General features: G+C 41.3%; 2 protein-coding genes across 4 annotated transcripts in view; both read right to left on the bottom strand.

Moving 5' to 3' along the window:
• Positions 1 to 735: 735 nt before the first annotated feature.
• On the bottom strand, positions 736 to 16,013 carry NKRF (NFKB repressing factor). Its single transcript, XM_065915007.1, has 3 exons — positions 15,336 to 16,013; positions 4,900 to 5,030; positions 736 to 3,859 (listed from the first exon to the last, which is right to left on the bottom strand). Exons 1-3 carry the CDS (start codon positions 15,599 to 15,601, stop codon positions 1,902 to 1,904), a joined length of 2,355 nt encoding a protein of 784 aa, XP_065771079.1. The 5' UTR covers positions 15,602 to 16,013; the 3' UTR covers positions 736 to 1,901.
• A 6,548-nt stretch (positions 16,014 to 22,561) lies between these two features.
• SEPTIN6 (septin 6) overlaps positions 22,562 to 25,660 on the bottom strand; it is a 74,199-nt gene continuing 71,100 nt past the window's right edge. Inside the window, exon 10 of one of the 3 annotated variants that reach the window (XM_065914975.1) lies at positions 22,562 to 25,657. In XM_065914975.1, coding sequence (XP_065771047.1) covers positions 25,633 to 25,657 — 25 coding nt within the window. In that variant the 3' untranslated portion in view covers positions 22,562 to 25,632. The remainder of the gene's footprint in view (positions 25,658 to 25,660) is intronic. The other 2 variants (XM_065914977.1, XM_065914974.1) reach the window with 2 other exon arrangements.

Here is a 25,660-nt window from a genome sequence, read left to right as displayed (position 1 = left end):
CACACCTCATTTCTCATCCTACCAACATTATGAAAGGCCAGACACTGTAGGACAAAAGTTAGTGGGAAGCAAACATCATATACTGTGTTAATCATTGTGGGTGACTGAAAGCCATAGAGATCCAGGCATAAAAGAAAATCCCCTTCTATTTTTTACATATTGATTTAAGTACAATGGACAGCTTCTTAATGCAAAATATACGTAAGAAGGGAAAGGAAGTTGTTCATTGTGGGCCAATTACATGTCAAGTTTGGTGCTAAATGTTTTAAGACACTGTAAGCAACCTAACTGTTCTAAATATGAAGTCACTGGAGGTGTTTATCAATATTCACCTCTGAATATCAACACTTGATTTACCTGAGATACAAAAACAAAACTGTGTAAAAGGGAACAGTCTAAGATTTGGCTGCAGCTAGGATGTTGGTCCCCAGGGAAAACATGATGGGTGGTTGACTGGCTGTTTCTATCTGCTAAGTCATCATGTTCATCCACATGTGTTCTAGTGTTGAAATGTTTTGTGCAGACACCACTTCTCTTCTCCAAAGACTCAAAGTGTTGCTACCAGGCTGCTTCCCAGAAATGAGCACACCACCATGTTGATCAACTCTGGCTCCTTTTTATTCAGGAAGCATACGCTAATTCATTTTATACATTTTTTTTTACATTCCAGAAATAAGCGAAAATAGCAGTTTTAAATATGTTACAAAGTTGGCTTTGGGGGCTAAATAAGCTTTTCGAGAGAGGACCAGCCAACTGACCTTTTCATCAAAGCACCAATGTATCTTCAGTCTTTTACCAAGCTCTACCACAGGTGTGGTCACCTTGGATGTGTTGTACATCCAAGCCACGTGAAAGCTGTTAACGGAGAGTTGCTGCGAGTCTCTCTGCAAGGCACCAAGAACAGACAGTTCCAGCTTCCTTTCTTCAGACTGAATCAAAATTTTGGAAACTTTTCAATTGCTCTCTCTAAGTAGTGCTCTCTCAGTGTGAAGACTGCTGCTGCTGCTAAGTCGCTTCAGTCGTGTCCGACTCTGTGCGACCCCTTAGACGGCAGCCCACCAGGCTCCGCCGTCCCTGGGATTCTCCAGGCAAGAATACTGGAGTGGGCTGCCATTTCCTTCTCCAATGCATGAAAGTGAAAAGTGAAAGTGAAGTCGCTCAGTCGTGTCCGACTCTTCGCGACCCCATGGACTGCAGCCTACCAGGCTCCTCTGTCCATGGGATTTTCCAGGCAAGAGTACTGGAGTGGGTTGCCATTGCCTTCTCCGCAGCGTGAAGACTAGAATTTGTTAAAATTCCTATCACAAGATACAGTAAATCACTTCCAATATTCTGGAAACCACATGTAAGAATTATAAATAAATGAACACTAAAATTACTTTAAGAAAGTTTTACATCATTTAGTTGGTAAGGACATTTACACATACAGCACAATTTACTGTTAAACATTCTATAACTGACTTCACATAAAGATGAAAATAGATAATACAAAATGATCTGACATTTTCAGTTAAGTTTAGAATTAAGACTCTAGTTTTACTGTAGTCAACATCAATTTTACATATTGTTGCAGATTGCTGTGCTATGCCCTTTAAAATGGGAATTTCTTTCTTGGGGTGAAATTCCATTTGGATATGTGTTCTTGCTTTGTACAAACCACTAAAATCTGAGGGACACAGCAATATCAAAGACACAAACAGTAACTGCACAATATTATCTCCTGGATTAAGCTAATACAAGTGGACAGTATTCTTCAAGTTGCAATATCTAATAAAGCACTATATGAAATGAACAAGGTGAAACATCTTAAGAATGAATATACTCTGCAACCAGTACATGTAGCATCACTTCTTTAATTCACAAATCTGCCTCAGGCATCTGCACAATAAATTAGCAAGATCTCAATTTGCTTGAGGCATCACCAGCTCGTAATGCCCCACTTGGCCCTCCTGTTTGAGCTGGTCGAGTAAGTCCTCCTTCCGTCTTTTTCTTCCTACCACCAGATACCTGTCGTGGCCCACCCCATGAGACTTACTCTTAAGACCATACTTCTGGGCGATCTGATGTATTTGCTTCCGCTCATCATTAGTCAGCTCTGTAGAGAAAGTTAAATCCGTGTGGCTCTCAGAGCGGGCATAGTTTCTGATGATCTGTTCAATATCTCTCTTGGCAATTTTATTTACCCTCTCTACATCAAGACCAAGCCCTTCCCGCTTATGCTGCTCTTTGACAGAGATTGGCTCCCGAATGCCCTCACCAGATTTACCTAAACCACCACCCGTCCAACCCATCTTTCTCAGGAGCTGATTTCCAATGTTATCTTCTTTGATTTGTTGTTTATAAGCCTCCTCTGCTGAGCGGCCCTGAATTTCATTTCTGGAAATTACATCTTCAATAGCTCCTTTCTTCAAGTTGTTAATGACAGTCGGTTGGGTCTTTTTGAGGGTTTTCACAGCTTCCCCCGCAGCTTCATATTTGACAGTTTTCTTCACTCCAACTGCTTCTGCAATTACTTCACTCTCGAGAATCACCTTGCATTTCCATCGGAGGCCTGTCATTCTTTCATAGACATATTCAACTGTCATTCGGTTAAACTGAGCTGTGTCATTCAGTGTGCACACAGGATTGGAAGAATTCTCATAAACTACAAGATCCTTTATGTCTTTCTTCTTTCCAGATCCCCTGGGTGAAGAGCCTGTTTGGCATTGTGAACTTTTGACAGACGGATATGTAGGCTGTGTTTTTTGAAGGATTTTCAAAGCCTCATCAGCAGCTGCATGTTTACTTGTTTTTTTGGTTCCATAACCTTCAGCTAAGCAGTGATCTTGCAAAAACACTCGACAACGCCATGTACGATTTGGCATCATCTCATATTTGTATTCTACAGACATTTTGTTGTATGAGGCAGAATTGTTAAGGATACCAATTGCATCGTTTGCATTTTCTGTAAGGATAAAATTGGTCCAGTGTTTGGCGGAAGCATTAAAAATCGGCTGCCCAGAAGCATCTTTAGCCAGCACCACTAGCTCTTCTGGTGGTTTCAGAGCTGGAGGAAAGTCGTATGAAGGCATGCCAATCTGACACACCACAAGGTCCTCTCCAATTGTGTGCTTGAATTTCCGTCGGATAACCCTAACTTCAATACGTTTCTGCAAGAGTTTTACAGCTAGCTCAGTAGCTCGATCCCTGGACCCATTCTTGCTGCCAGCATAGCCTGTAGTTAAGTAGATGTTCTGGCATCTAACTTCACAGGCATAACCATCTGTTAGAAGTTTTTTATTTTTGGGGATGTCAGCAGGAGGGATTTCTTTTAAAGGAGCATATATATATTCAGGATTTGTCTTACATGCCTGAATACAACGAGTTAACATATAGGTGTAATTAATTTTATCAGATCCAGAAGTCATCTCTGGATTAGAAAGGTTCTTCCAGATAGTTGCTGTTAATTTTTCAATAAAATACTGCTTCTCAGCTACCACTGACTCAGGAAATGTCTGTGATGGTGAAGGCTCAGGAGGTGACTGAGAGTCTACCTGCTGTGATGCACTGCTGGGGGCAGGGTTCCCACTGTCAAAATACATGTTGGCTGTGACAGGCTTGTCTTTTGTGAAAATAAATCCTGATGAATCACAATACTGAGAATTCCCATCTTGTATACTGAAAGAGTCTTGAGTATAATCTTGGTAGATGTCTCTTGGCATGTTGGCAAAATGTGTTTGTTCATTTCTCTCTTTTGCTTGAGGGCCATAAGGATCTTCCTGACTTTCATCTTTTGAACTACTAGCTACGAAATGTACAGGCTCAAAACGAGGTCTCACATGGAGTTTGGAACCGGCTTGCTTTTTAGGAGGATTTTGACCTATAGAATGAGTGAAATTTACAATTCATTAAAAACGGATATTTCAAAAGAACCAAGCAGGAAAACAGTACCAACCACTTTTTTTTTTGCAAGCTGAACTGATGGTTAAAAGTTATGTCCCATCACAAAAACTTCAGGTCATTTAGGTGAAGGGACTCAAATATCAATGTAAGAGTCCAGCATAAGGAGAGATGCTCCCTGTCCTTCCACGTGTAAGGGAGGAGACTTGACAGAAAATATGCCATTGACTCAAGTATGCAGGTCACCACCATGCACAACAGGTAGATGCTTCTGCATCTAATGAGTTAAAGCACAGGTGAAGTGTGCTGAGTAAGAGGATGTTCCACTATGATCTCATACCACCTGTGCTGAAAAGCTCCCTTCTTAAGGACTGCAAATGGAACAGATGGCTCTAATGCAACAGAGATGATGACCAGAGGCGTTTACAAAGCCTCTGTTTTGTACCAGAAGTAACCAACTCTGTGATGGTGCTTTACATAGTTGCGACTAAAAAAAAAATCAAATAAAAAATATTTGTCAAAAGATCCCAAAGATTTTCAACTTCAAAATCTTAATTCTGACCTATTCTGCACAAAAAGGTATTTGCTATATTTTATTTCTAAAACAAACTTCAGCTGGAAACTAATGATTTATAGAGGATATCAAATTTAAAGCTATGGAAGAACTCTGCTGATGCTATACCAGACACTAGAGCTTTCTCCCTATAACACTGTTTAGTAGAAAATTGGTCTACCACAGACCCATCCAGGAGGATTTAGTTACTTAGATGGTTAAGAGAGGTTCCATGGCATGGAAGCATTATCCTTCAAGGATAGCATTATAGCATGAATTCAGTATTCTTAGCTTTCAGTTCTATTTAGCATCCTCAAAAAAATGTATAAACTGAAAGTTAAAACTTTTACAGTAGGTAAGATCTGATGTTACCAATGTTATTTAAAATCATATACCACACTCATATCATTAAAAAAAGAAGCCACATTGTTTCTTCAAATCCCACCTTCTGGAAACAGTATACTCACCATCACAAGTTGAGAGGTGACGTTTTTGACCTTTGGAGGGCTTGGACAGCATCAGATCATATGAAGGCATCTCCCCAATATCAATACCTTCAGCCATTTGGAGAATTTTTTCCATCAAGCGTGGGCTGTACCTATTTAAATGAATATAATCTATAGTTAAAACAGACAAGAATGCAGTTTTTGAAAAAGTTTCTAGATGACCCATCTTATAATTGCTCCCACAGGACTTTACTAACAGAGTGCTTCTTGGCTATAAAACTGAAGAATCTGCCCTAAAATAGTTATGTATCAAATGAGCAATTATGTTACTGTTATTAGAAGACATACAAACACAAATATCAAGAAATATAGGTGAAGACCTTATCTTTAATTTGAATTAAAAGTATCCATATAAACTCATAATTTATTTTTCTCTCTATATATACATATATGATGTAGATCATGTATACATATATGCATACATGATATGCATATGATGTAGATCATGTATACATATATGATAATGATAATGTAAAAGTACTAAGAATGTTAATAGATGAATTGTTAACATCCAGATTGTGGTTTCTATCATTTCCCATCAAATGGAATCAGAGTCCTGAAAGAAGTGGCTGGATCCAAGTCTGGGCCAAGAAATGTAGAATCTGGGAGATATTTTCATGCCTGGAAACAAGGACACTGTCAAAGACCTCAGGGGTTGTTGCCAAATGAACTCAGAAGTGAGCCAACTTGAGTATCAAGAATAACCACAGTGCACTGAAACACATCAAACACGTTAAAAATCCACTAGTTCACAGTAATACTTACAAACTCATTACTGGTCACCTTTGGAGGATGGTGGGGAATCAAGACATTATTCCCAAAACAAGTAACATTAAAAGAAGAAAGCAAGCATTTAACCAGCATTTCCCTGCGCAAATTGTACCTCAGAGAAAACTAAAGAGTTGATGAAGAAAATCTCCTTTACAGAAGCATTCCAGCTAATGAAGGAACAATAGATTCCAACCATTTTGCAACCATAATGCAACAATAAATGATCATCAGTGGCTGCTAAGTTTAGTAAGGAGAGATAAGAACACCTTCCTAAATGAACAATGCAAAGAAATAGAGGAAAACAATAGGATGGGAGAGACTAGAGATCTCTTCAAGAAAATTAGATATACCAAGGGAACATTTCATGCAAAGATGGGCACAATAAAGGACAGAAATGGTATGGACCTAACAGAAACAGAAGATATGAAGAAGAGGTGGCAAGAATACATAGAAGAACTATACAAAAAAGATATTAATGACCCAAATAACCACAATGGTGTGATCACCCACCTAGAGCCAGACATCCTGGAGTGAAAAGTCAAGTGGGCCTCAGGAAGCATCACTACAAACAAAGCTAGTGGAGGTGATGGAATTTCAGTTGAGCTACTTCAAATCCTAAAAGATGATGCTGTGAAAGTGCTGCAAATCAATATGCCAGCAAATTTGGAAAACTCAGCAGTGGTCACAGGACTGGAAAAGGTCAGTTTTCATTCCAAACCCAAAGAAAGGCAATACCAAAAAATGCTCAAACTACTGCACAATTGCACTCATCTCACACGCTAGCAAAGTAATGCTCAAAATTTTCCAAGCTAGGCTTCAACAGTATGAGAACTTCCAGATGTTCAAGCTGGATTTAGAAAAGGCAGAGGAATCTGAGATCAAATTGCCAACATCCGTTGGATCACAGAAAAAGTAAGAGAATTCCAGAAAAACACCTACTTCTGCTTCATTGACTACACTAAAGCCTTTGACTGTGTGGATCACAACAAACTGGAAAATTCTTAAAGTGGTGGGAATACACACCATCTTACCTGCCTCCTGCAAAACCTGTACACAGGTCAAAAAGCAACAACGAATTGGTTCAAAATTGGGAAAGGAGTAGGTCAGAGCTGTATACTGTCACCCTGCTTATTTAACTTATATGCCAAGTACATCATGTGACATGCCAGGCTGGATGAAGCATGAGCTGGAATCAAGATTACTGGGAGAAATATCAATAACCTCAGATATGCAGATGACGCCACTCTTCTGGCAGAAAGTGAAGAACTAAAGAGCCTCTTGATGAAGATGAAAGAGGAGAGTGAAAAAGCTGGCTTAAAACTCAACATACAAAAAATGAAGATCATGGCATCCAATCCCATCACTTCATGGCAAACAGATGGGGAAACAGTGACAGATTTTATTTTCTTGGGCTCCAAAATCACTGTAGATGGTAACTGCAGCCATGAAATTAAAAGATGCTTGCTCCTTGGAAGAAAAGCTATGACCAACATAGACAGTGTATTAAAAAGCAGAGACTTACTCTGCTGACAAAGGTCTGTCTAGTCAAAGCTATGGTTTTGCCAGTAGTCATGTATGGATATAAGAGTTGGACCATAAAGCAGGCTGAGCACCAAAGAATTGATGCTTTTGAATTGTGGTGTTGGAAAAGACCCTTGAGAAGTCCTTGGACTAAAAGGAGATTCAACCAGTCAATTCTAAAGGAAATCAGTCCTGAATATTCATTGGAAGGACTGATGCTAAAGCTGAAATGCCAATACTCTGGCCACCTGATGTGAAGAACTGACTCATTGGAAAAGACCCTGATGCTGGGAAAGACTGAAGGCAGGAGGAGAAGGGGATGACAGGGGATGAGATGGTTGGATAGCATCACTGACTCAATGGACATGAATTTGAACAAGCTCCAGGAGATGGTGAAGGACAGAGGAGCCTGGCATGCTGCAGTTAATGGGGTCACAAAGAGTCAGATGCAACTGAGCAACTGAACAACAATAAAAGCTTATCAGGTGAAAAGTTGACGGGGAAGAACCTAGAAATAGACCCACAGAGACATGCTCAACTGTTGATAAAACTAAAAGTAATCCAATGGTGGCAGGACATTCTTTTTATCAAATGGTGCTGGACAAAGTAGGCATCCAACCTAATCAAACAACCTCAAACTAAACCTCACATCATATACAAAAGTTAATTCAAAATGCATCATAAACTTAAATGTGAAACTAAAAAGTTTTTACAAAAAAGACAGAAGAAAATCTTCAAGAACTCCAGTTGGGCAAAGAATTATTATACTTAACACCAAAAGTATGATCCATAAAAGAAAAAGTTAATAAAATGGACTTCATTAAAATTAAAAAATTTTGTTCTCAAAAGATCCTGTGAAGAGGATGAAAAGACAAGCTACAGAGAGCAAGAAAATATTTACAAACCATAGACTTGACAAAATACTAGTATCTAGTATAAAGACCTCAAGACCTCTCAAATTCAACAGTAAAATATATATACATATATAATGTGTATATATGTGTATATAGTTTATATGAGTGTGTGTATTACACACATATAAATGAACAAAAGATATAAACAGAACATTTCACCAGAGAGGATATACAGATTGCAAGTAAGCAGATAAAAAGAAATGTTCAACATCATTAGCCACCAAGGAAATGCAACTTTAACCACAATGAGATATTATTCCATATCTATCAGAGTGGCTAAAGTGAAAAATGGTGACAACACTAGTGCTGACAAGGATGCAGAAAAACTGGATCACTTGTACACTACTTATTGGAATATAAAATGATATGACCACTCTGGAACACAACTTGGAAGTTTCTTATAAAATTAAACATGCAATCGCCTCATGACCTTGCAACTGCACTTTTGGGCATTTATCTCAGAGAAATAAAAGCGTACATTCACACAAAAAAACTGTACACAAATGTTCATAACAGTTTTATTTGTAACAGCCCCAAACTACAATCAGCCCAGATATCTTTGCCACACACCATGGAACATTGCTGAGCAAAAAAATGAATAAACTATTGATACACGCAGCATTGGGTATGAATGTGAGAGAAATGGATGTGGTTACAAAAGGGCAATGTGAGGGATCCTTGTGGTACTGGAACTGTTCAATATCTTGATTATGGTAGTGGACATGCAAACCTATACCTGTGATAAACTGTATAGAATCACACACACAAGTATTAGTAAAACTGGAGGAATCTGTGTAGACTGCAGATTGTAACAATATCATTATCCTGATTATGACATATTAACTTTGCAAAATGTTGCCATTGCAGGAACTGGGTAAAGGGCACAGGGCATCATATTATTTCCTACAATTATAGGTGAATCAATAATTATGTCAATAAAAATTTCAATTGAAAAAAGTTGGTGGAGAACTTTATAATCTTAATCTCACTAAAAATGGGACAACCAGACATGTGTCCCCGATGTGATATGACAGGGCAAAGATCTAAAAAGTGTTCTCGACCACCAACTAATTGAACCCAAACGTAATCAAGCCCCTAACTCCTAGGAACATGTTAAGCACCACCACAAGAATACGGCCAGCTGAATCCATAATGAAGGAAACACTATGTGACAGTCCATTTCTTCGTCAAATAAACAGCATGAAAATAAAAGGAGAGGGAATGGTTATAGGTTAAAGGTGACAGATCAATCAGATATGTGTGGACCTTGTTTGGACTGTGGGTCAAACAAACCATTCTGAGACAAATGGAGAAAACGTTATTGGATGATTTTGAGAAATTATCGTTAATTTTTCTAAGTATGAATAATGGTATTATGACTCTATTTTTAAAAATTATCTGGTACAGATATATACTAAAATATTTGCAGGAGAAATGATGTCAAGGTTTTCTTTAATATATTCTGGACTACCTCGCACAAAATAGTGGGGGCAAGACGAAATGAGAAGGGTGGCATGACAGACTGCTGATAATTGCTGAAGTTGAATGATGCATGCATGAATGTCCACTAAACTTTTCTACTTTTTTGTGTTTGATTTTCCTTAATAAAAAGCTTTAAAACACACAATTTTAAAAAGGACTCCTTAGGAAGTACATTTGCACTTGACAGAATATCAACTTCCTGCAGAAAAACAAAAATATGGGCTCAAGTGAAGTTTTGGTTATCATGGGATCTACTCACTCTTCTCACCTTCAGAGCCTTTCTAAGTCTAAGACCAAAAAAGACTTCTGGTGGTGTGTGAGAAGCAAGTTCTTCTTTGGGCAGGGGCAGGGGGCATGCTGTGCAGCTTGTGGGATCTTAGTTCCCCAACCAGGGACCACTGGAGCACCAGGGAATTCCCCAAGAAAGTGCTGAAAATGAGAAACTAGCACACCTCTACATGAATAGGCTCTGAACCTGAAGGAAGATAACATTTTCCATTTTCAACACAGTAGATCCCGCACCCATCAGATGTCTTTCCTTGCAAAGCAGAGAAGTGACATGGTGGCCGTCTCTGACAGATGACCTGGAAGCTAGCCCATTTGTAACCCACACTTCCCACTGATAACTGCTGCTGCTAACACCAGCATTTAAATGCCATGAGTAATTTTATTTTTATTTACTCTTATCTAAACATCAAAAAGCATAGTCTAAAATGTCATATATTATATATATCACTTTCATTAAGATTTGGGAGTGGGGACTTCTCTGGTGGTATAGTAGATAAGATCCTCCTGCCAATGCAGGGAACACAGGTTCAATCCCTAGCCCGGGAAGTTCCTACATGCCATGGAACAACTAAGCTGGTGAGCCACAACTACTGAGCTCATATGCTGCAACTATAGAAGCCTGCCTGCCCTAGAGTCCCTGCTCTGCAACAAGACAAGCCACCACAATGAGAAGCCCACACACCACAATAAGAGAGTCGCCTCTGCTGGGCACAACTGGAATAAGCCCGCACACAGCAACAGAGACCCAGTGCAGCCAAAAATAAAATAATTTAAAAAAAGATTTGTGAGTACAATTTCTAAGGTATGAGATGAAAACAAAAGATTATGAAAATGAGATGAAGTCTACAAATCTTAAACTGGTATTGCTAATTTTGCTACCAAAACTGGTACTACAACCAAACCACTCACCTTGAATTCCAGTCAAAATTCTCCAGACTGATTCCAAACATGGTATCCAAGTGTAATGGCACGTAAGACACTCAGTGTGCATGAATGATGCATTTGGGGCCCTCCATTCACATTCACTTTTTCTCTCTGGTTTCTTCCAGCATTAGTAATGATTATACCTACTTACTGTTCCCTATTCATTACATCTGCCACAAAATTTAACATCACACATAGGCTATAAAAATAAACCTTTGTAAAAAAAATAAATAAATAAATAAAAATAAACCTTTGTGTTGGTTGCCAATACAGTCATCTTCTCAGCCCTTTATCAGGAAGTCATAATACTAAAGAATCCCAACCAGCTGGAACAATAATGGAACAGACTGTGTAGTGCCTAACACTTGACTATTCAAAGAACAAATACTAATCTTTACATTAATCTTTAATTAATCTTTACTTACTATGAAGACCACTAGGATTTCAGTCCTATTTCTAAAAATTCTCCAAAGAGTACCTACTGCTAAGTCACTTCAGTTGTGTCCAACTCTGTGTGATCCCATAGACGGCAGGCCACCAGGCTCCCCCGTCCCTGGGATTCGCCAGGCAAGAACACTGGAGTGGGTTGCCATTTCCTTCTCCAATGTGTGAAAGTGAAAAGTGAAAGTGAAGCAGCTCAGTTGTGTCCGACTCTTAGCGACCCCATGGACTGCAGCCTACCAGGCTCCCATCCATGGGATTTTCCAGGCAAGAGTACTGGAGTGGGGTGCCATTGCCTTCTCCAAAGAGTACCTACCCAGGGATAAAGAAGTGGTTCCACAAATCTGAAATAAGCCATGGCAGTAAATAAAGCTTTTATCACTCAGTTTTCCATAGTGCATTTTTTTAGTGGATTTAAAAAGTAACACCTTTACTCCAGAAATTTTGGAGAATCCATCAAGAAAACACCTACAAACCCAACCACTGATAATTTCATTAACATTTTGGGGTTTACTTTTTATTCCTTTTTCTATGCTTCCCATACCATCTTCTTCCCACCCCTGCAAAAAAAAAAAATCACTATCAGATCATCTATGTTGATTTGTAAACTGCTGGGATTCTTTTTTGATGTTTTTCTTAATTTACTTTGTCATAAGCTTTTTCTCCATGTCATTAGCACATGACTTTTAATGGCTATACAGTATTTTATCTCATGGAGGGATCATGATGTAAAGTACCATTAAGGCAAGTCCAACAAAGTAATTTTAAGATGTATGCATACTATGCATTTACAATTTGGTTGTAAATGCTTAAAAAAGAAAACCAAAAAGCCCCAGCCGGTCTTTAAGGCTTTCCAAAGTAGCTTATCTTACCATGTATCAAGCTTTTTGGAAATCACAACTGTGCCACCATACCTAGCATACAAAAAGATGATTTCTAAAGGACAAAGACATCTGATTTCATGAAACTTACATTCTTGAAAAAAGACATGTGCTTATAGGTGTATACTTATGATATACAATGGCACCTGAAATTTAATAAATATTCAGTAATAGATGCTTTCTTTCAAATTAAAAAAAAAAACTATTAAACTGCTCTACTAGGTCCAAATTTAAAAGGTGAGGTTTGAAAACTAAGCAAAGGTTAGGATTTCCAAGTATAAAATTATTTATGCAAACCTATTCATAAGACTCCTAACATAGTGAATAACATACAACTAAGATTACTGATACAGCTTTTAAAAGCTCCCACTCATATTTCATCAGCTGGTGACTGATGCACTCTACCTACTATGTGCAAAGTTAGTTTCACAACATGAGCCCAGTCAGCATCTTCCTTCCAAACATCAGTCTCACATCAACAGGAAGAGACAAATAATCAAGGTGGCAAACTGGATTCATTTTAGGATATATTTTCTCTATTGATTAATATCTCACCAAAAGTCAATAGATCAGGATTCTGTTTCTTTCTCTTTTTTGGATTCTGTTTCCAATACTTCTGATGAAGAATGACTGGAAAGCTGAATGCTCCAGTTTACCAAACATTCTGCTTTATTAAATATACACACACTATCAACAATTTTAAGTAAAAATTGCACAGGTCCCTTGGCATTCATATGAACAATTATGTCTGTGCTGTAGATGAGGCTGTTAAAACTGCACTAAATTTTCATTAGCCACAAGATATATGTTAGAAATGACCTACATAAAAAAAAAATCTTGACACATTGTTTATTTTTATGAAACAGACAAGAAAAGGTGAAGAGAAATAATTTCAGCTATTTGGGCTTCCTGATTGCCTAGACTGAGGGGGAAAATGATCAAAAAGCAGATTAGAAAACACTGTTTTATTTATCCTATAAGGCAATGGGTTCTCATAGTGTAGTCCCTGGATGAGCATCATCCATTACCTGGGAACTTGTTAGAAATACAAATGCTGGGGTCCCACCTCACATCCACTGAATCAGAAACTCTGGGAGTAGAGCCCAGCAATCTGTGTTTTAAGAAGCCTTAGGTTCTGATGCTGCTTAAGTCTGAGAAACCTGTTACAGATAGTCAAGAAGATATTAAAATTTGTTCCCAGAGAATAGCCACTATCACCAAAAGGGATTGAAACATGATTTGCTCCCCTGCTCATGTGAACTCCTCATGTCTTGGTCTTATGATCAAGGATTTTTCAAAGCTATCCCTGACCTAGGAGTTCTTTCAGTCCCAGCTAAATTAGAACACAGAAAGTCCTGCCAGTGGGAAACAAAATGCAAAGAGTTCTCTTCTGGCTACTGTTTATAATCTGTTCTAAAAGTGAGGGGATGGACCTTCAACGACAAATTAATGATTTCAGTTTAGAATGGGCTGTGTCACCATGCATTCTGCAGTCACCCTGGGAGAAAAGAAGAGTCTTCTATCACAGAAAAATAGACCAGAAAACAAGAGCTCTGCCAACGCCAATATTAACAAGTACTGGAATACAGATTTTACTCACCTGAAGATGACAGATAACATAAAGCCTGCCTCAAGTGGAAGAGTACACTTGGTCCCTAGTTTCCAAGATTCTTTATTGCCCCTTCCCCTTCTCCTATATCTAAGTTAACAGATAGAATGTAAACATTACTCTTCAGTTAAGCTATTGGGTAATATTATAGCAATTCCTGTAAGTTTTTTTCTTAAAGGATTCAGATTTCCCATGGCTTCTGTGATGTTAAGGACATCTATGATTATAGGATAAAGGTACCATTCCAATTGCCAGAAGAACATTGTTAAGTGCAGGCCAGTTAGATTTATCTGACTTGATTAATTACTGAAGCTTCCCCAGTCATAACCAGTTCCTCCAGTGAAATAGTCATTATCTCTGACTATTATCTCTGAGGCAGAAATTACACTAATCTAGAGAAGACAGAAAAAATATTTCTGCGTTATGGAAGCAAAACAAGCATCACACTGGATGTTATCTATGTTCAATAATTAAGCATTAACCACAGACAATCTTATTTATCTGTATCTGTTATAATCATTCCTGGAACTGAACTGGTTTAATTTGATCTGATCATTTTCCATAATTTCTCATCCTTCCTAAAAAATTTGCCCTGAAGCAAGTGTCAAAAAAAAAAAACAAAAAACAAAAACAAAACTCTCAGTCTATCAAAGGAATGATTAGTCTAGTATAGGGCCGATTTGAAGGTTCTGAAGGACAGTGGTCCAAGCAGTCTGTTTAAAAAAAATGCGTTGGAACCATACTGCAGTCTCCATTGAATGCAAAGAGCTTTCAAAGAGGCCTGTTCAGAACAGGCACTAGGTTCTAAGAAAGGGGAGCGGGGCGGGGAGGGGGGGAACAAACACAACTAAAACCTCACTCAGAAGCCAAATGTTAATCCTACTGATCACATTTAAGGTGAAATGAGGGCAATCCGCTTTTACAGTACATATAACCATTTCTTTGTTTGCGTCCAGACACATTATGCGCAAATCTACAAGCAAGGCGGACCCTGCGGCTGAGAGACCTCATACAAACCGCCTCCCCAGGAGAAGACAGTAAAACCCAGCTAGTGGGCTGCTATTTAATCTAACGGGAATGGAAAGAGAGAACGCTCAGGAGACTAGGATTAGAACCGCAGAGCTCCTCTCCTCTCCCCCATAGACCCCGGAGCCCCGACTGTCGAATATTCTCTGCGGATACCGCATCCCTGGAAGGTCCTACGCAGGTCCGAGGTTCTGCTAGTCGTCATTTCCCACGCCCTCCAAAACACCATCACAATGACCACCTCTCGGCAATCCTCTCCCAGGCGCTGCTTCATCTCCATCCCTGGTCCTGGAGAGGCCACTCCCGCGATCCCAGCACCTTTCTAGCTGTTATGTCATCCCCAGCCACCTCGCTCCGCCAACCGCCTCCCCGCCCCCCTCCCCCGCGCCCGCCCCGGGCCAACAGTGGAGTCCTCCAGCACCTCCAAATCTCCAGTCTCTAAGCACTCATCCATACTCGCCCCCCTCTTCCCTATCCCGACCCTCTTCACTGATCCCCACCCCACCCGGGTCCCCAGCCCGACCCTCACACCTTACTCACCTGCAGCCCAAGAAAACGTGGTTGGTCCAGGCAGCGGAGAGCGCGAGGAGCTGGTCTAGGGCAGCCCCGGGGTAACTGTGCAGGTGTCGACAGATGAAGCTGCGCCGCAGAGCCCACTGCCAGTCACTTTCGTGGCTATAGCGCCACTGCTCCAGCACTGGCTCTGGCGGGGGCGGCGGGAGGGGCGGCGGCGGCGGCGGCGGGAGGGGTGGTAGCGGCGGCGGCGACAGGAAGTCGCCCCCCAACAGCAGACGTCCGCCAGCCATCTTCTCCGCCCCCAAGCAGGGACCCCAGGGATGAAGCCGACTCCCGATCGGGAGCAAGCGGGAACGGGGGGTTGGTGGGAGGGATCGGGTGAGGAGGGGCGCGCCGGGAGCGCGAAGACCAACTCTCGGGGGACTGGAGTGTGTACGTGGGGGGCGACCGTTAAAATGGGAAAGGCGACCACAAGCTCCCGTCCCGGCAACCCGGGTACACGCCCGCTGCACTCCTGCAACTCGTGGAGGAGCACAAGAGCACCCGGCACAGTCACACGCGCGCCGGGGAGACTGAGCCAGGCCCAGCACTCCGCACCTCCGGCGACCCTCAGATTCACGCACTGCGCGGGGAAAGAAAAAAAAAAAAAAAAAAAGACACCTGCACGCTCTGCTCCCCCTTCTCTGAGTTCTAGCCTACCTACCCGCGTGCCGCCCTCAGGTTGTGAGGACAGTGCGCGTGCGCCACGGCTGTTCCTTAACTTCAAAATCCCGTCGCTGAGTCTCGCGCGACGTACATTTTTTTTCCCCTTTTATGACGACTAGGCGTCTTTGACGTACTGTGGTCACAAGCGTGGGGCGGGGCTCCGGGAAGGGGATTTTTGAAAGATTTTTCTGAGGTTTGGAAACATGGTTCCGTTAACTCCCTAGAAGGCTCTCTCAGGTGACTGTTGGCAGCAAAAGGTCGCCTGACGCTTTTCCCTGGGTTTGACAGTGGGAGGGACTTGGGTTTGGAATGGATATCACACTTTTTTTTTTTCTTAATGTAAGCTCTCTGAGGCGCCCTTTCTTCAGAGGATAGCTTGAAAAGCTATTTGTGTGTCGTGCACCATTAGCTTTGTTTTATTATGAAGTAGTAGTAAAAACAAAATACTTAAGAAAAAAATCATCCAAACCCACTTATCGTCCATACTCCATCCCAATTGCTGACAAATACAGGCATCGTGTTCACAGAGTTCTGATCACGGTTTCAAATAATCCTGTATTAACTGTATCAATTTAAAACGTGCAGAATATTACAAAATACAAAAGGGGCCCCCAAACTAAAAGCTACACAGCACCAAATGGCTCACTCTGTAGGCAAATGTTTTCACTAGACCCGCGGTCTGCTCCAGCCCCTCAATCACTGTCTGCCCGTCTGTGCTATGGAAGTAGTTAATGAGTGTCAGCGGGAATTTATATATCTATTTTATATAAGATTGATTGATTCTTTTGTGTAAACAATTGATTGATATCTTTTATGTAAACAATTTTATGTACTTATTAATTTGGCTGCACTGGGTCTTCTTTGGGGCATCCAGGCTATGTCTAGTTGTGCTATCTTAGTTCGAGGACCAGGAATTGAACCAGGCTTCGCTGCATTGGAATGCAGATTCTTAACCACTGGACCATGAGGAAAGCCCCCGGTCGGTAGGAATTTACACAGCACTTACTGTGTGCTCAGTATAGTCAATACAAAGGAAAAAGAAGCTGGGTTTTCTCTGTTGTCCTGGAACTAATTATTGCGTTGGTGCGGAGAAATAGTCCCACCTAGAACTCAATGTTTCATAGCAGGAGGACTGTTGGATGAGTGACTTTTACCCGTTGTCCCCTTTAACTGTTTTATGATGTATTATATATCATTGCTGCTGCTGCTGCTGCTAAGTCGCTTCAGTCGTGTCCGACTCTGTGCGACCCCACAGACGGCAGCCCACCAGGGTCCACCGTCCCTGGGATTCGCCAGGCAAGAACACTGGAGTGGGTTGCCAGTTCCTTCTCCAATGCGTGAAAGTGAAAAGTGAAAGTGAAGTCGCTCAGTCGTGTCCGACTCTTAGCGACCCCGTGGACTGCAGCCTACCAGGCTCCTCTGTACATGGGATTTTCCAGGCAAGAGTACTGGAGTGGGGTGCCATTGCCTTCTCCAGTATTTATCATTATGTGACATATTTATATGTAGGGCTGTTTTGGATTGAGAAGAGCAGAAGATCACAGCATTTTTCGCTTTAATAATGATTTATTTTCATGCCTGTCTCCCCCATTACACAGGGAGTGCTGTCTTTGACTCTGTGGTAGGTACTCATGTTTATTGAAGTAATGACAGTCTTTGAACCATCAAATCAAAGAACATGATACTAGAAAGGAAGCTTTGAGATCATAAATTCAAATCATTATTGTATGAGTGAGAAAAATAAGGCCAGAGAGGTAGAGTGATAACTGAAGTCTGTAGAGGCAGGTTCTGGCAAAGCTGAGATCAGAATCTAGGTCACCTGACTTCTCATCCAGTGCTCCCCACTCATTTGCCATTATGTTGCCCTGGTTTTTTTTATTCTTCACAGTATGTACCACCTTTTGAACTTCAAAAAAGTTTTTAACTCCTCCTCACCTCCTGTGACAGTGCTATGAGAGCAAGGAACTCATCTGTCTTGCTTTTAGCACCCACATTTGGCTCCTGTGGGAACTCAATAGATATTTGTTGAATTAAATGAACGATTGAATGAATGAAGGCTCTTCCTGTTGTCCCAAACTTGTGAAACTCATTTTGTTAGGGACTACATTTTAAGCTGATTTTAAGTTAGATTAATTTCCGCCTAAGCTGCCAACTTTCATCAGAATCAGCGTTGCGATCAATACACATCTTAGAAAAGGAGTTGAGAAAAGAAAAATGCCTTCCTCTCAGATTGGATGAAAATTCTTCCATCATATAGGAACAAATAATTCCAACCTGATGTTTGAATTTGAATTACAGAGTGAAAGGCAATGAAATTGATGTTAGAGGCCATTTGCTCTGGAACAGCCATAACTGGAGTGCATTTGTAAATCCTGCTATGGAATAAGCAGTTTCATCTCTAGGAAGCAAAACAAAAATTCCCATGATTCTCCAGGACCTTCTTTCCTTGGTAATCCTTCTGATCAAAAAATCCTTCGACCCACCTAGCTCAGTCACACGCCGCAAATGTTTTCTCACTGACCAGGAACTGAAACCCCTAAGCAGAAGTAAATTATCTGAATAATGGTTGAAGAGAAGTGGAGGAGGGAAGTCTGATAATGGCAACCACTGCCATCCTAAAACAATCCAGAAACCTCATGTAATCACCTCCGTCATCTTTCTCTGCTCTAACACAGGCTCCCACCACTGTTTTTTACATGAAACACACACACACACACACACACACACACTCATACACACATAGTCTGTCAGCTCTGAACTTCCTTCCCTTCCCTTTTCTGTGGGGGAACCAGTGAGTGAAGAAAAGAGGGAAACCTGAAACCTGGCCCAGCACCACCCTCATAAACTATCCCAGAAACCAGATCACCAAAAGTTCTTGACCAGAGTATTCTGCACTGCAATATCCACTTGAGGAATGGCTACTAATGGACTATAAGCAATAGCTAGGAGCTGGCCAAAGCCTGGTAATTTGCACACCCAAATTATTAAGGACAGTAACGAGCCATTGACAAAATAGGAAGCCATAAGTCCACAGTGCGACCAAGTAGATAAATAATGAGGAAAAGGGGAGGGCCTTTGCTTATGATAGAATACCATGTGCTGACTGGTAAATATGAAGGGAATGCTGCAGTCAGAAAATCATCATTGGTTCAGGCAAGAATTACCAGTAGATGCTAAATCTAGGGGGAATTTTTTGATGAGGAGGATTTTGCATGGACTTACAGTTTTCTCTTCACAGATTGTTTATTAGTAGCAAAGAAGAGGAAAAACAATAATTATATTGTGGAGAAATTGGGCAACACCTTGACCCAAAATGACAACAATCTTTTTTTTTTTAATGGCACTTCAAAAGTATCAGTATCATGAAAGACAAAGAAAGACTGTTTCAGATTAAAGGACACTAAAGTAACAGGACACAGTGCATGATTCTAGAGCCAATCTTATATGGCAGGAAAAATTGGTATAAAGTATACTATCCAATGGGCTTCCCAGGTGGCTCAGTGGGTAAAGAATCCATCTGCAATGCAGGAGTCACAGGAGCCTCAGGTTCCATCCCTGGGTAGGGAAGATCCCCTGAAGGAGGGCATGGCAACCCACTTCAGTATTCTTGCCTGGAGAATCTCATGAACAGAGGAGCCTGGCAAGTTACAGTCAATGAGGTCACAGAGTTGGACACAACTGAAGTGACTGAGCATGCACACATACTATTCAATAGGTTAAAGTAGTGTAACAAGGTTAGATTTACTGAAGTTGGTAACTGTGGCTATGTAAGAGAATATCCTTATTGCTAGGAAATACCCATTGAAATATTTAGGCGTAAAGGCCATGATACCTGTAAATTATCTTCAAATGGTTCAGAAAAAATGTTATGTATCTCTCTCTATTTGGTTCCAGGGGATGGGGGAAGGGGGCACCTCAGTGTAAATGATAAAGCAAATGGGGCAAAATATCATCAGTTGGTGCATCTGGGTCAAGAGCATGTGAGTGTACTTTGTACTATTATTGTTTTTTAATTTCAAAATTAAATTGTTTCAAAAGTGCAATAGCTCCCTAAATTGGTCAAGAATTGCCATCTAGCTACCTCTTAATTGCTTTTTATTGTGTGTCCAGCACTTTCCTGGGCCCACTGGGGAGCTGTAAATGCTATTTCTACCCTAAGGAAGCTTAACATCTCTTGAGAATGAAGTCTCTCAAATGAGAAGCAGAGAAGATTAAACAATTTCAGCCAGGAGGTTTTTGAAAAGGAAGAAGAGATCAAAACAGGTGGATGGGGTCAAGAAAAGCTTCAAGGAGAAGATAGGACTGAACCTCAATGGCAGGATTTTTTTAACTTTTAATTTTGTATTGGGGTATAGTCGATTAACAATGTTGCGATAGTTTCAGATGAACATCGAGGGGACTCAGCTGAGTTGGGGCTTTTCAAACATAAAAGGACACTGCTTAACTTCAGTTGCTTACAACTGGAGTCCAGGTTGCTTAGCCATTTTGAAGGTATTAGAAGCCTGGTTCTGTCCCTAGAAGCAGTTGGCCTTCTCACTGCTCAGCAAGTCCCTAGGAACTGACTCTCAGCACCCCAGCAGACCCTTGCCCCCATCTATGCTTTAGTAAAATGATATACAAATTTTAGTTAACCAAGCCCATTTTCCCACTAACTTGCATTAAAATATCAGCCATTTTTCTTCATTTCTGATTTCTTTTGACCAGCCAGTCACTTCTAAGACCTTTAGGCTTTGTGATGCATTCATCTATGCATGCTCAGTCATGTCTGACTCTGTGACCCTATGGACTGTAGCCCACCAGTCTTCTCTGTCCATGGGATTTTCAAGGCAAGAATACTAGAATGGCTTGCCATTTCCTACTCTAGGGGATCTTCCCAATCCAGGGATCGAACCTGTGACTCCTGCATTGGCAGGCAGATTCTTTACCACTAGCGCCACCTGTAATGTAACAAGCACCAAAATGTATTAGAAGTGGGGTCGACAAACAGTGGCCCACAAGCCAAATCCAGTCACACTCCCTGTGTTTATATGACCCTCATGCTAAGAGTGGTCTTTACATTTTAAATGGTTGGAAGAAATACAAATAATAATAAATTAGGACATGTGAAAATGAAACCCACACATGAATTTCAAATTTCAGTGTCCATAAATGCAGTTTTATTGGTGCACAGTCACGTCCATCCTTTTATGTATTATCAATGGCTGGTTTTGGTCTATACTGAACAGTAAAATAGTTTCTGACACCATGTGGTCTGCGAAGCCTAAAATATTTGCCTGCTGGCCCTTTACAGGAAGTTTGTTGACCCATGGCCCAGAGCAATGGTTCCCACTTTGGGGCAATTTTGCCCACCAGGGGAAGTTTGGCATTATCTGCAGATGGTTTTGTTTGTCAGAACTGGAGATGGGGTAGTATAGAGTGCTACTGACACCTAGTAGTGCTACAATGTACTACATTTGTGCTACAATGTAGTAGTTCTACAATGACTGACATCTAGGAATGCTACAATGCACAGGGCGGCCTCCACAACAAAGAATTATCTGGTTTCAAAAGACAATAGTGCTGAAGTTGAGAAACCCTGGGTTGGAAGAACCTAAGATACTTCTAGTAAAGGGGAAACTCCATCCCTAATAGGGATTTCCTTTAGTGAACACCCACCTCCTTAGTTTACAGTAGCTCACAAGACCGCTGCAATCACCCCTGCAAGGGAGTTGCTGATATTCTTTTACAGGGAGGTTTTGACCACAACTTGCCCCCAAACACACACAGCTAGCAAGTCTGTCTGGCTCCAGAACCGGTATTTTTCCACACCTCCAGGATGCCGGGGGCTCAGTGATGTCACGGGCGATTGTTGTCCCGTTCGGCTGCTCTCTAGTGTGCGAGTTGCACAGATGCAGGCCAGCGTCGTTTTCCCTGGTACCCCTTCCCTTCAGAGGTCTCCAAGGGCTTGGTGCTGAGAGGATACCAACCACCTTCTGGTCTCCAGCATCTGGTTATTTGGGAAATGATGGCAAGGAAAGGAAATTCCACTATGACTGCGGCCAGAATTATGAAAACTGACCACTGTCCCTCTTGCTCACTTGAATGCTGGGAGAGACAAGGAAACTTCCCTCTCTAGTAGACCCTATTTACAGAAGGCTTTTGGAGTCATGCCCATGAATTTTCAGGATGTTCACATCACAGTAATAATAAGAGAAGTCATGCAGTGCAGTTCTTTTCCTTCTGGAATTAAAACTCAACCAACTCTTATTCTATAGGATCCGGCACTCCACTTTCTCCATCTATTATCCCAGTTGAGCTCAACGGATCAGTGAAACCCATGCTAATGAAGGAAAAGTAAAGGACTCCCCCTGACCCCCGCCACAAGCCTGTGGAAATTTCAAACCCAGATGGGGGGTGTGGGCACAGCAGCCCACCCAGAAAGGTTGCAAATGGGCTGATGATGCCTCCCTGAGCCCCTCCAATCACTCCTTGAAAGGAAGCCACCCACCCCTCCTAAGGCAAACCGTGATGCGTGCATCACCTAATAATCACACAGCCACTGAGCATTTCTTTGAATTTTATTGAAAATTGACATGGACATTAGAAAGGTATCAAGCTAAACAGTGCTGGTTTTGGGATGTTTCTCCTGGCGAATGACAGCCCCAGAGGGGCAGTGACTGGTCACATCTCTGAGCAAAAAGAACAAAGGAGAAGAAAGGAAGAATGAACACAGATTCTGGAAAACATGCAAAGAGGCTCTCTCAAGAGACATGGGACAGTGGAATGGCAATGGTCGTAGGGCTATATGGGGATGAGCACACTCACATGGTATTCCGATCCAAGTTAAACCAATGAATTCAGGGTAGATTTATCAACATCAAAGCTCTCTCTTTAGGTCCCACATTGAGCAGAAACCTCTCTCAAAACCCCAACTGGCCTTGGAAGGCTGAATGGAGTAATTTTGCTCTCACTAAGCTTAAACTCCCCCATCTCTCCTTTCCTTTCTCCACCTGAATGTTAGTAGATCCACTCGCCCCACTTGCTGAGGGGTTCTGCAGAAGGTCTGTGAATGCTGAAGAAGATATGAATGTTGCTTGACTTTCTCGTCCATATTCAGAAATGTTTAATAGTGGCTGTAGACAATCAACCCATTGAACTGGAGAAATGGTGTTTAAAAGGAAAAACAGAAAACTCAAATGAAAAACTTGTGAACAGTACTTCCACACCCACAGCTGAGGTCTCCTGCCTCAGTCACTTACACTTGGGTGAGTCATCCTGCAGTTGTCTCTCTGAGGTTACATTGGGTCCATTCTCCAGCTCGGACGGATCTTATCCTGCCTTGTTAGGGTTAGGATAAGACACTTCCATTTAAAATACCATGTAAGTTGGGAGAGAGCTTCTTGACTGGACACATGAACACTTGTTGAGAGAGAGAGAGAGAGTGTGTGTGTGTGTACGCACGCATGCACACACGTGCATACGCACACAATTTGGAAGGAGAGGGAATTGGTTGGTTTCTGGTTTGAGACAATATGGAAACCCTAACTCTTCTATAATGGTAGTCTTCTCCTTTAGACTTAGTGCAGCTGCTGAAGACAAGATTAAAAAAAGCTGGAGAGGGAAAGAGAAAGAAAACATGAAATTAGCCAAAGAAAAAGGACATTCAAAGTAAGACAGGGTCAGGAAGGTGGGCAGTGTGAGGTTGCACAGATTATACATGGAGAAGACAGGTGAGAAATGGGGTCACTGATGGACCATCACCACTGGAAAATCTGCTGAGAAGGTTTTTTTCTTTTTGAGGTTTTAAGAACACCAAACATCAGTTTCAAGCTTCTTGTTTTAATTAAAAAAAAAAAAAAAAAGCACATATTGACAGCCACACGTGAATGCCAAATGATTAAAAAAAAAAAAAAACATAAACAAAACCAAAAGTGATCTATTCTGCATCTTGGAAAAGCAAACTTCTTGGCTTAAAAGAAATGAGGTGTGTGTGTGTGTGTGTACACATGGGGATTTTTCAGGAAAACCATTCCAGTCCAGGGTGGGGTGGGGCGGGACACAGACCATTTCTAATGACTGGTTTTGTTTCACCAGAAGTAAACAGTGTTAGGGTAATTTTTTTTAATAGTAACAATTATACTCAGTAAAAAAAATCTTTTCACTGAGGAAGGAAAAAAATTTTTCTGTTTACAGTGAGACAAGCTACCCGATACAATAAGCATTTTAATTATTTTACATAGCCGTGGTTGACTTTCTAAAGGTCTCATGTTCATGTACAAGTTAGATTTTTGTTTACCAAACTTCCTTGATGACAAGGGTCATCTCTGGCACCTGTTAAACTTCTGCACTCACATGCCTCATTCCAGACTCCCAGGAAAGCTGAGCAGCTAAGAGGTGTCCATGACTCTTATTATCCTTATTATCGTCAGCAGAAGCACTCAGTTCAGGGGCGGGACTAGAGTTCTCTGCTTTGCCCATCCCTGCCCACCCCATCCTTGAATATTTTTCTATGGGATAAAAACCTCAAAGGCGCTCTAATACTATTCTTTTTCTCCTAAACATCAAAAGACTTGTCTCCAGGAATGAACATGAACAGATTGAATCCATTTGTGAAATGGATCGGGCCTCAGAAGACACTGAATTTAGCCTGACTTTTGCCACGAAACAGCCCTGAGACCTCTGGCAAAGTCCCTTCATTTCTCTGCACCTCGATTTCCTCTTACAAAAAGTGGGTCCTATCTGTCTTCTGGACCCAAATGTCTCTCTTCATACAAAATTCCTGCCTAGTTTCTGAAGGTCTCTCAAAGTCTGGGTGGCTCTAATACCTTTTGAAGTTTTCAGAACCACTCAAACCTCAAGTAGTTAATCTGTAAATAAATGTAAATAAGGGGACCTATTTGTGATGCAAATAATTAGTGGGGGGGGGGATGGAGACCGTTAGTTGTTTAAGTTTGGGATTCTTGGGAAGCAGCTGTGAAACTGGTCAAAGCTGCAAACAATAAGTCTTTCCCAAGGAGACTTGACAGCCTTAACTTAGCATCTCCCTGAGCCAAGCTGAGGATCCAAGCTTTTTTTGGCTTTTAAATCTCCGAGCATAGGGTCTCCTAAAATGCTCCACTGTGTGACTTGGATTTTCTCAAGAAACTAGCTTCTGCTTTGGCAGCATCACCTTCATAGTTGCTTCTGGCCACCCACCAGTCAGTGACTCACCAAACAATACATCTCAAAACTGCCCTCTTGCTTTGCCAACAAGAAAAGATAAAGTGTGTGCATTCGTTTGCTTTCCGTTGTTTCTACTTTTTGCTTCCTGTTATTATCTATTATTGAAAAGAGAACACCCCCTCCCCATTCTCAATACTTCAAAAAGGCCTGAAAATTTGGCATAGCCTTGTTCGATTGTGTGTTTTCAAAGCAAGTGACCAAAAAATAGAAATCTCAAAAATAAAAAAGAAGGTCATGGTCAATGCCAATGGGACTGTGAGGCAGAAATAGAAAGAAGAGGTGGGGCTTGAAGTGGAAGAACATGGCAGGGGCCGGGGACCCGGCTGCCTGGCACCCCAAAGGAAAGCTGTCAGTTACAATAGGAACATTGGCTTAAAAGGCTAAGTGGAGTCCAGTCCAGCTGTAGCGGGGAATACTATTCAGTACACAGCCATGGATTACTG

Source organism: Muntiacus reevesi, chromosome X (genome assembly GCF_963930625.1).
Source record: "Muntiacus reevesi chromosome X, mMunRee1.1, whole genome shotgun sequence".
Taxonomy (NCBI): domain Eukaryota; kingdom Metazoa; phylum Chordata; class Mammalia; order Artiodactyla; family Cervidae; genus Muntiacus; species Muntiacus reevesi.
This window is presented reverse-complemented; position numbering and strand designations above follow the sequence as displayed.

Bases quoted from the DNA above. Each gene is read 5' to 3' on its own strand.
- NKRF (XM_065915007.1), bottom strand. From the start codon at position 15,601: ATGGCTGGCGGACGTCTGCTGTTGGGGGGCGACTTCCTGTCGCCGCCG. The intron at 5,031-15,335 runs GTGAGTAAGGTG...TCATTTAAATAG, and splicing joins CACGTTTTCTTGGGCTGCAG to GTACAGCCCACGCTTGATGG. The intron at 3,860-4,899 runs GTGAGTATACTG...CTCATTCTATAG, and splicing joins TCACCTCTCAACTTGTGATG to GTCAAAATCCTCCTAAAAAG.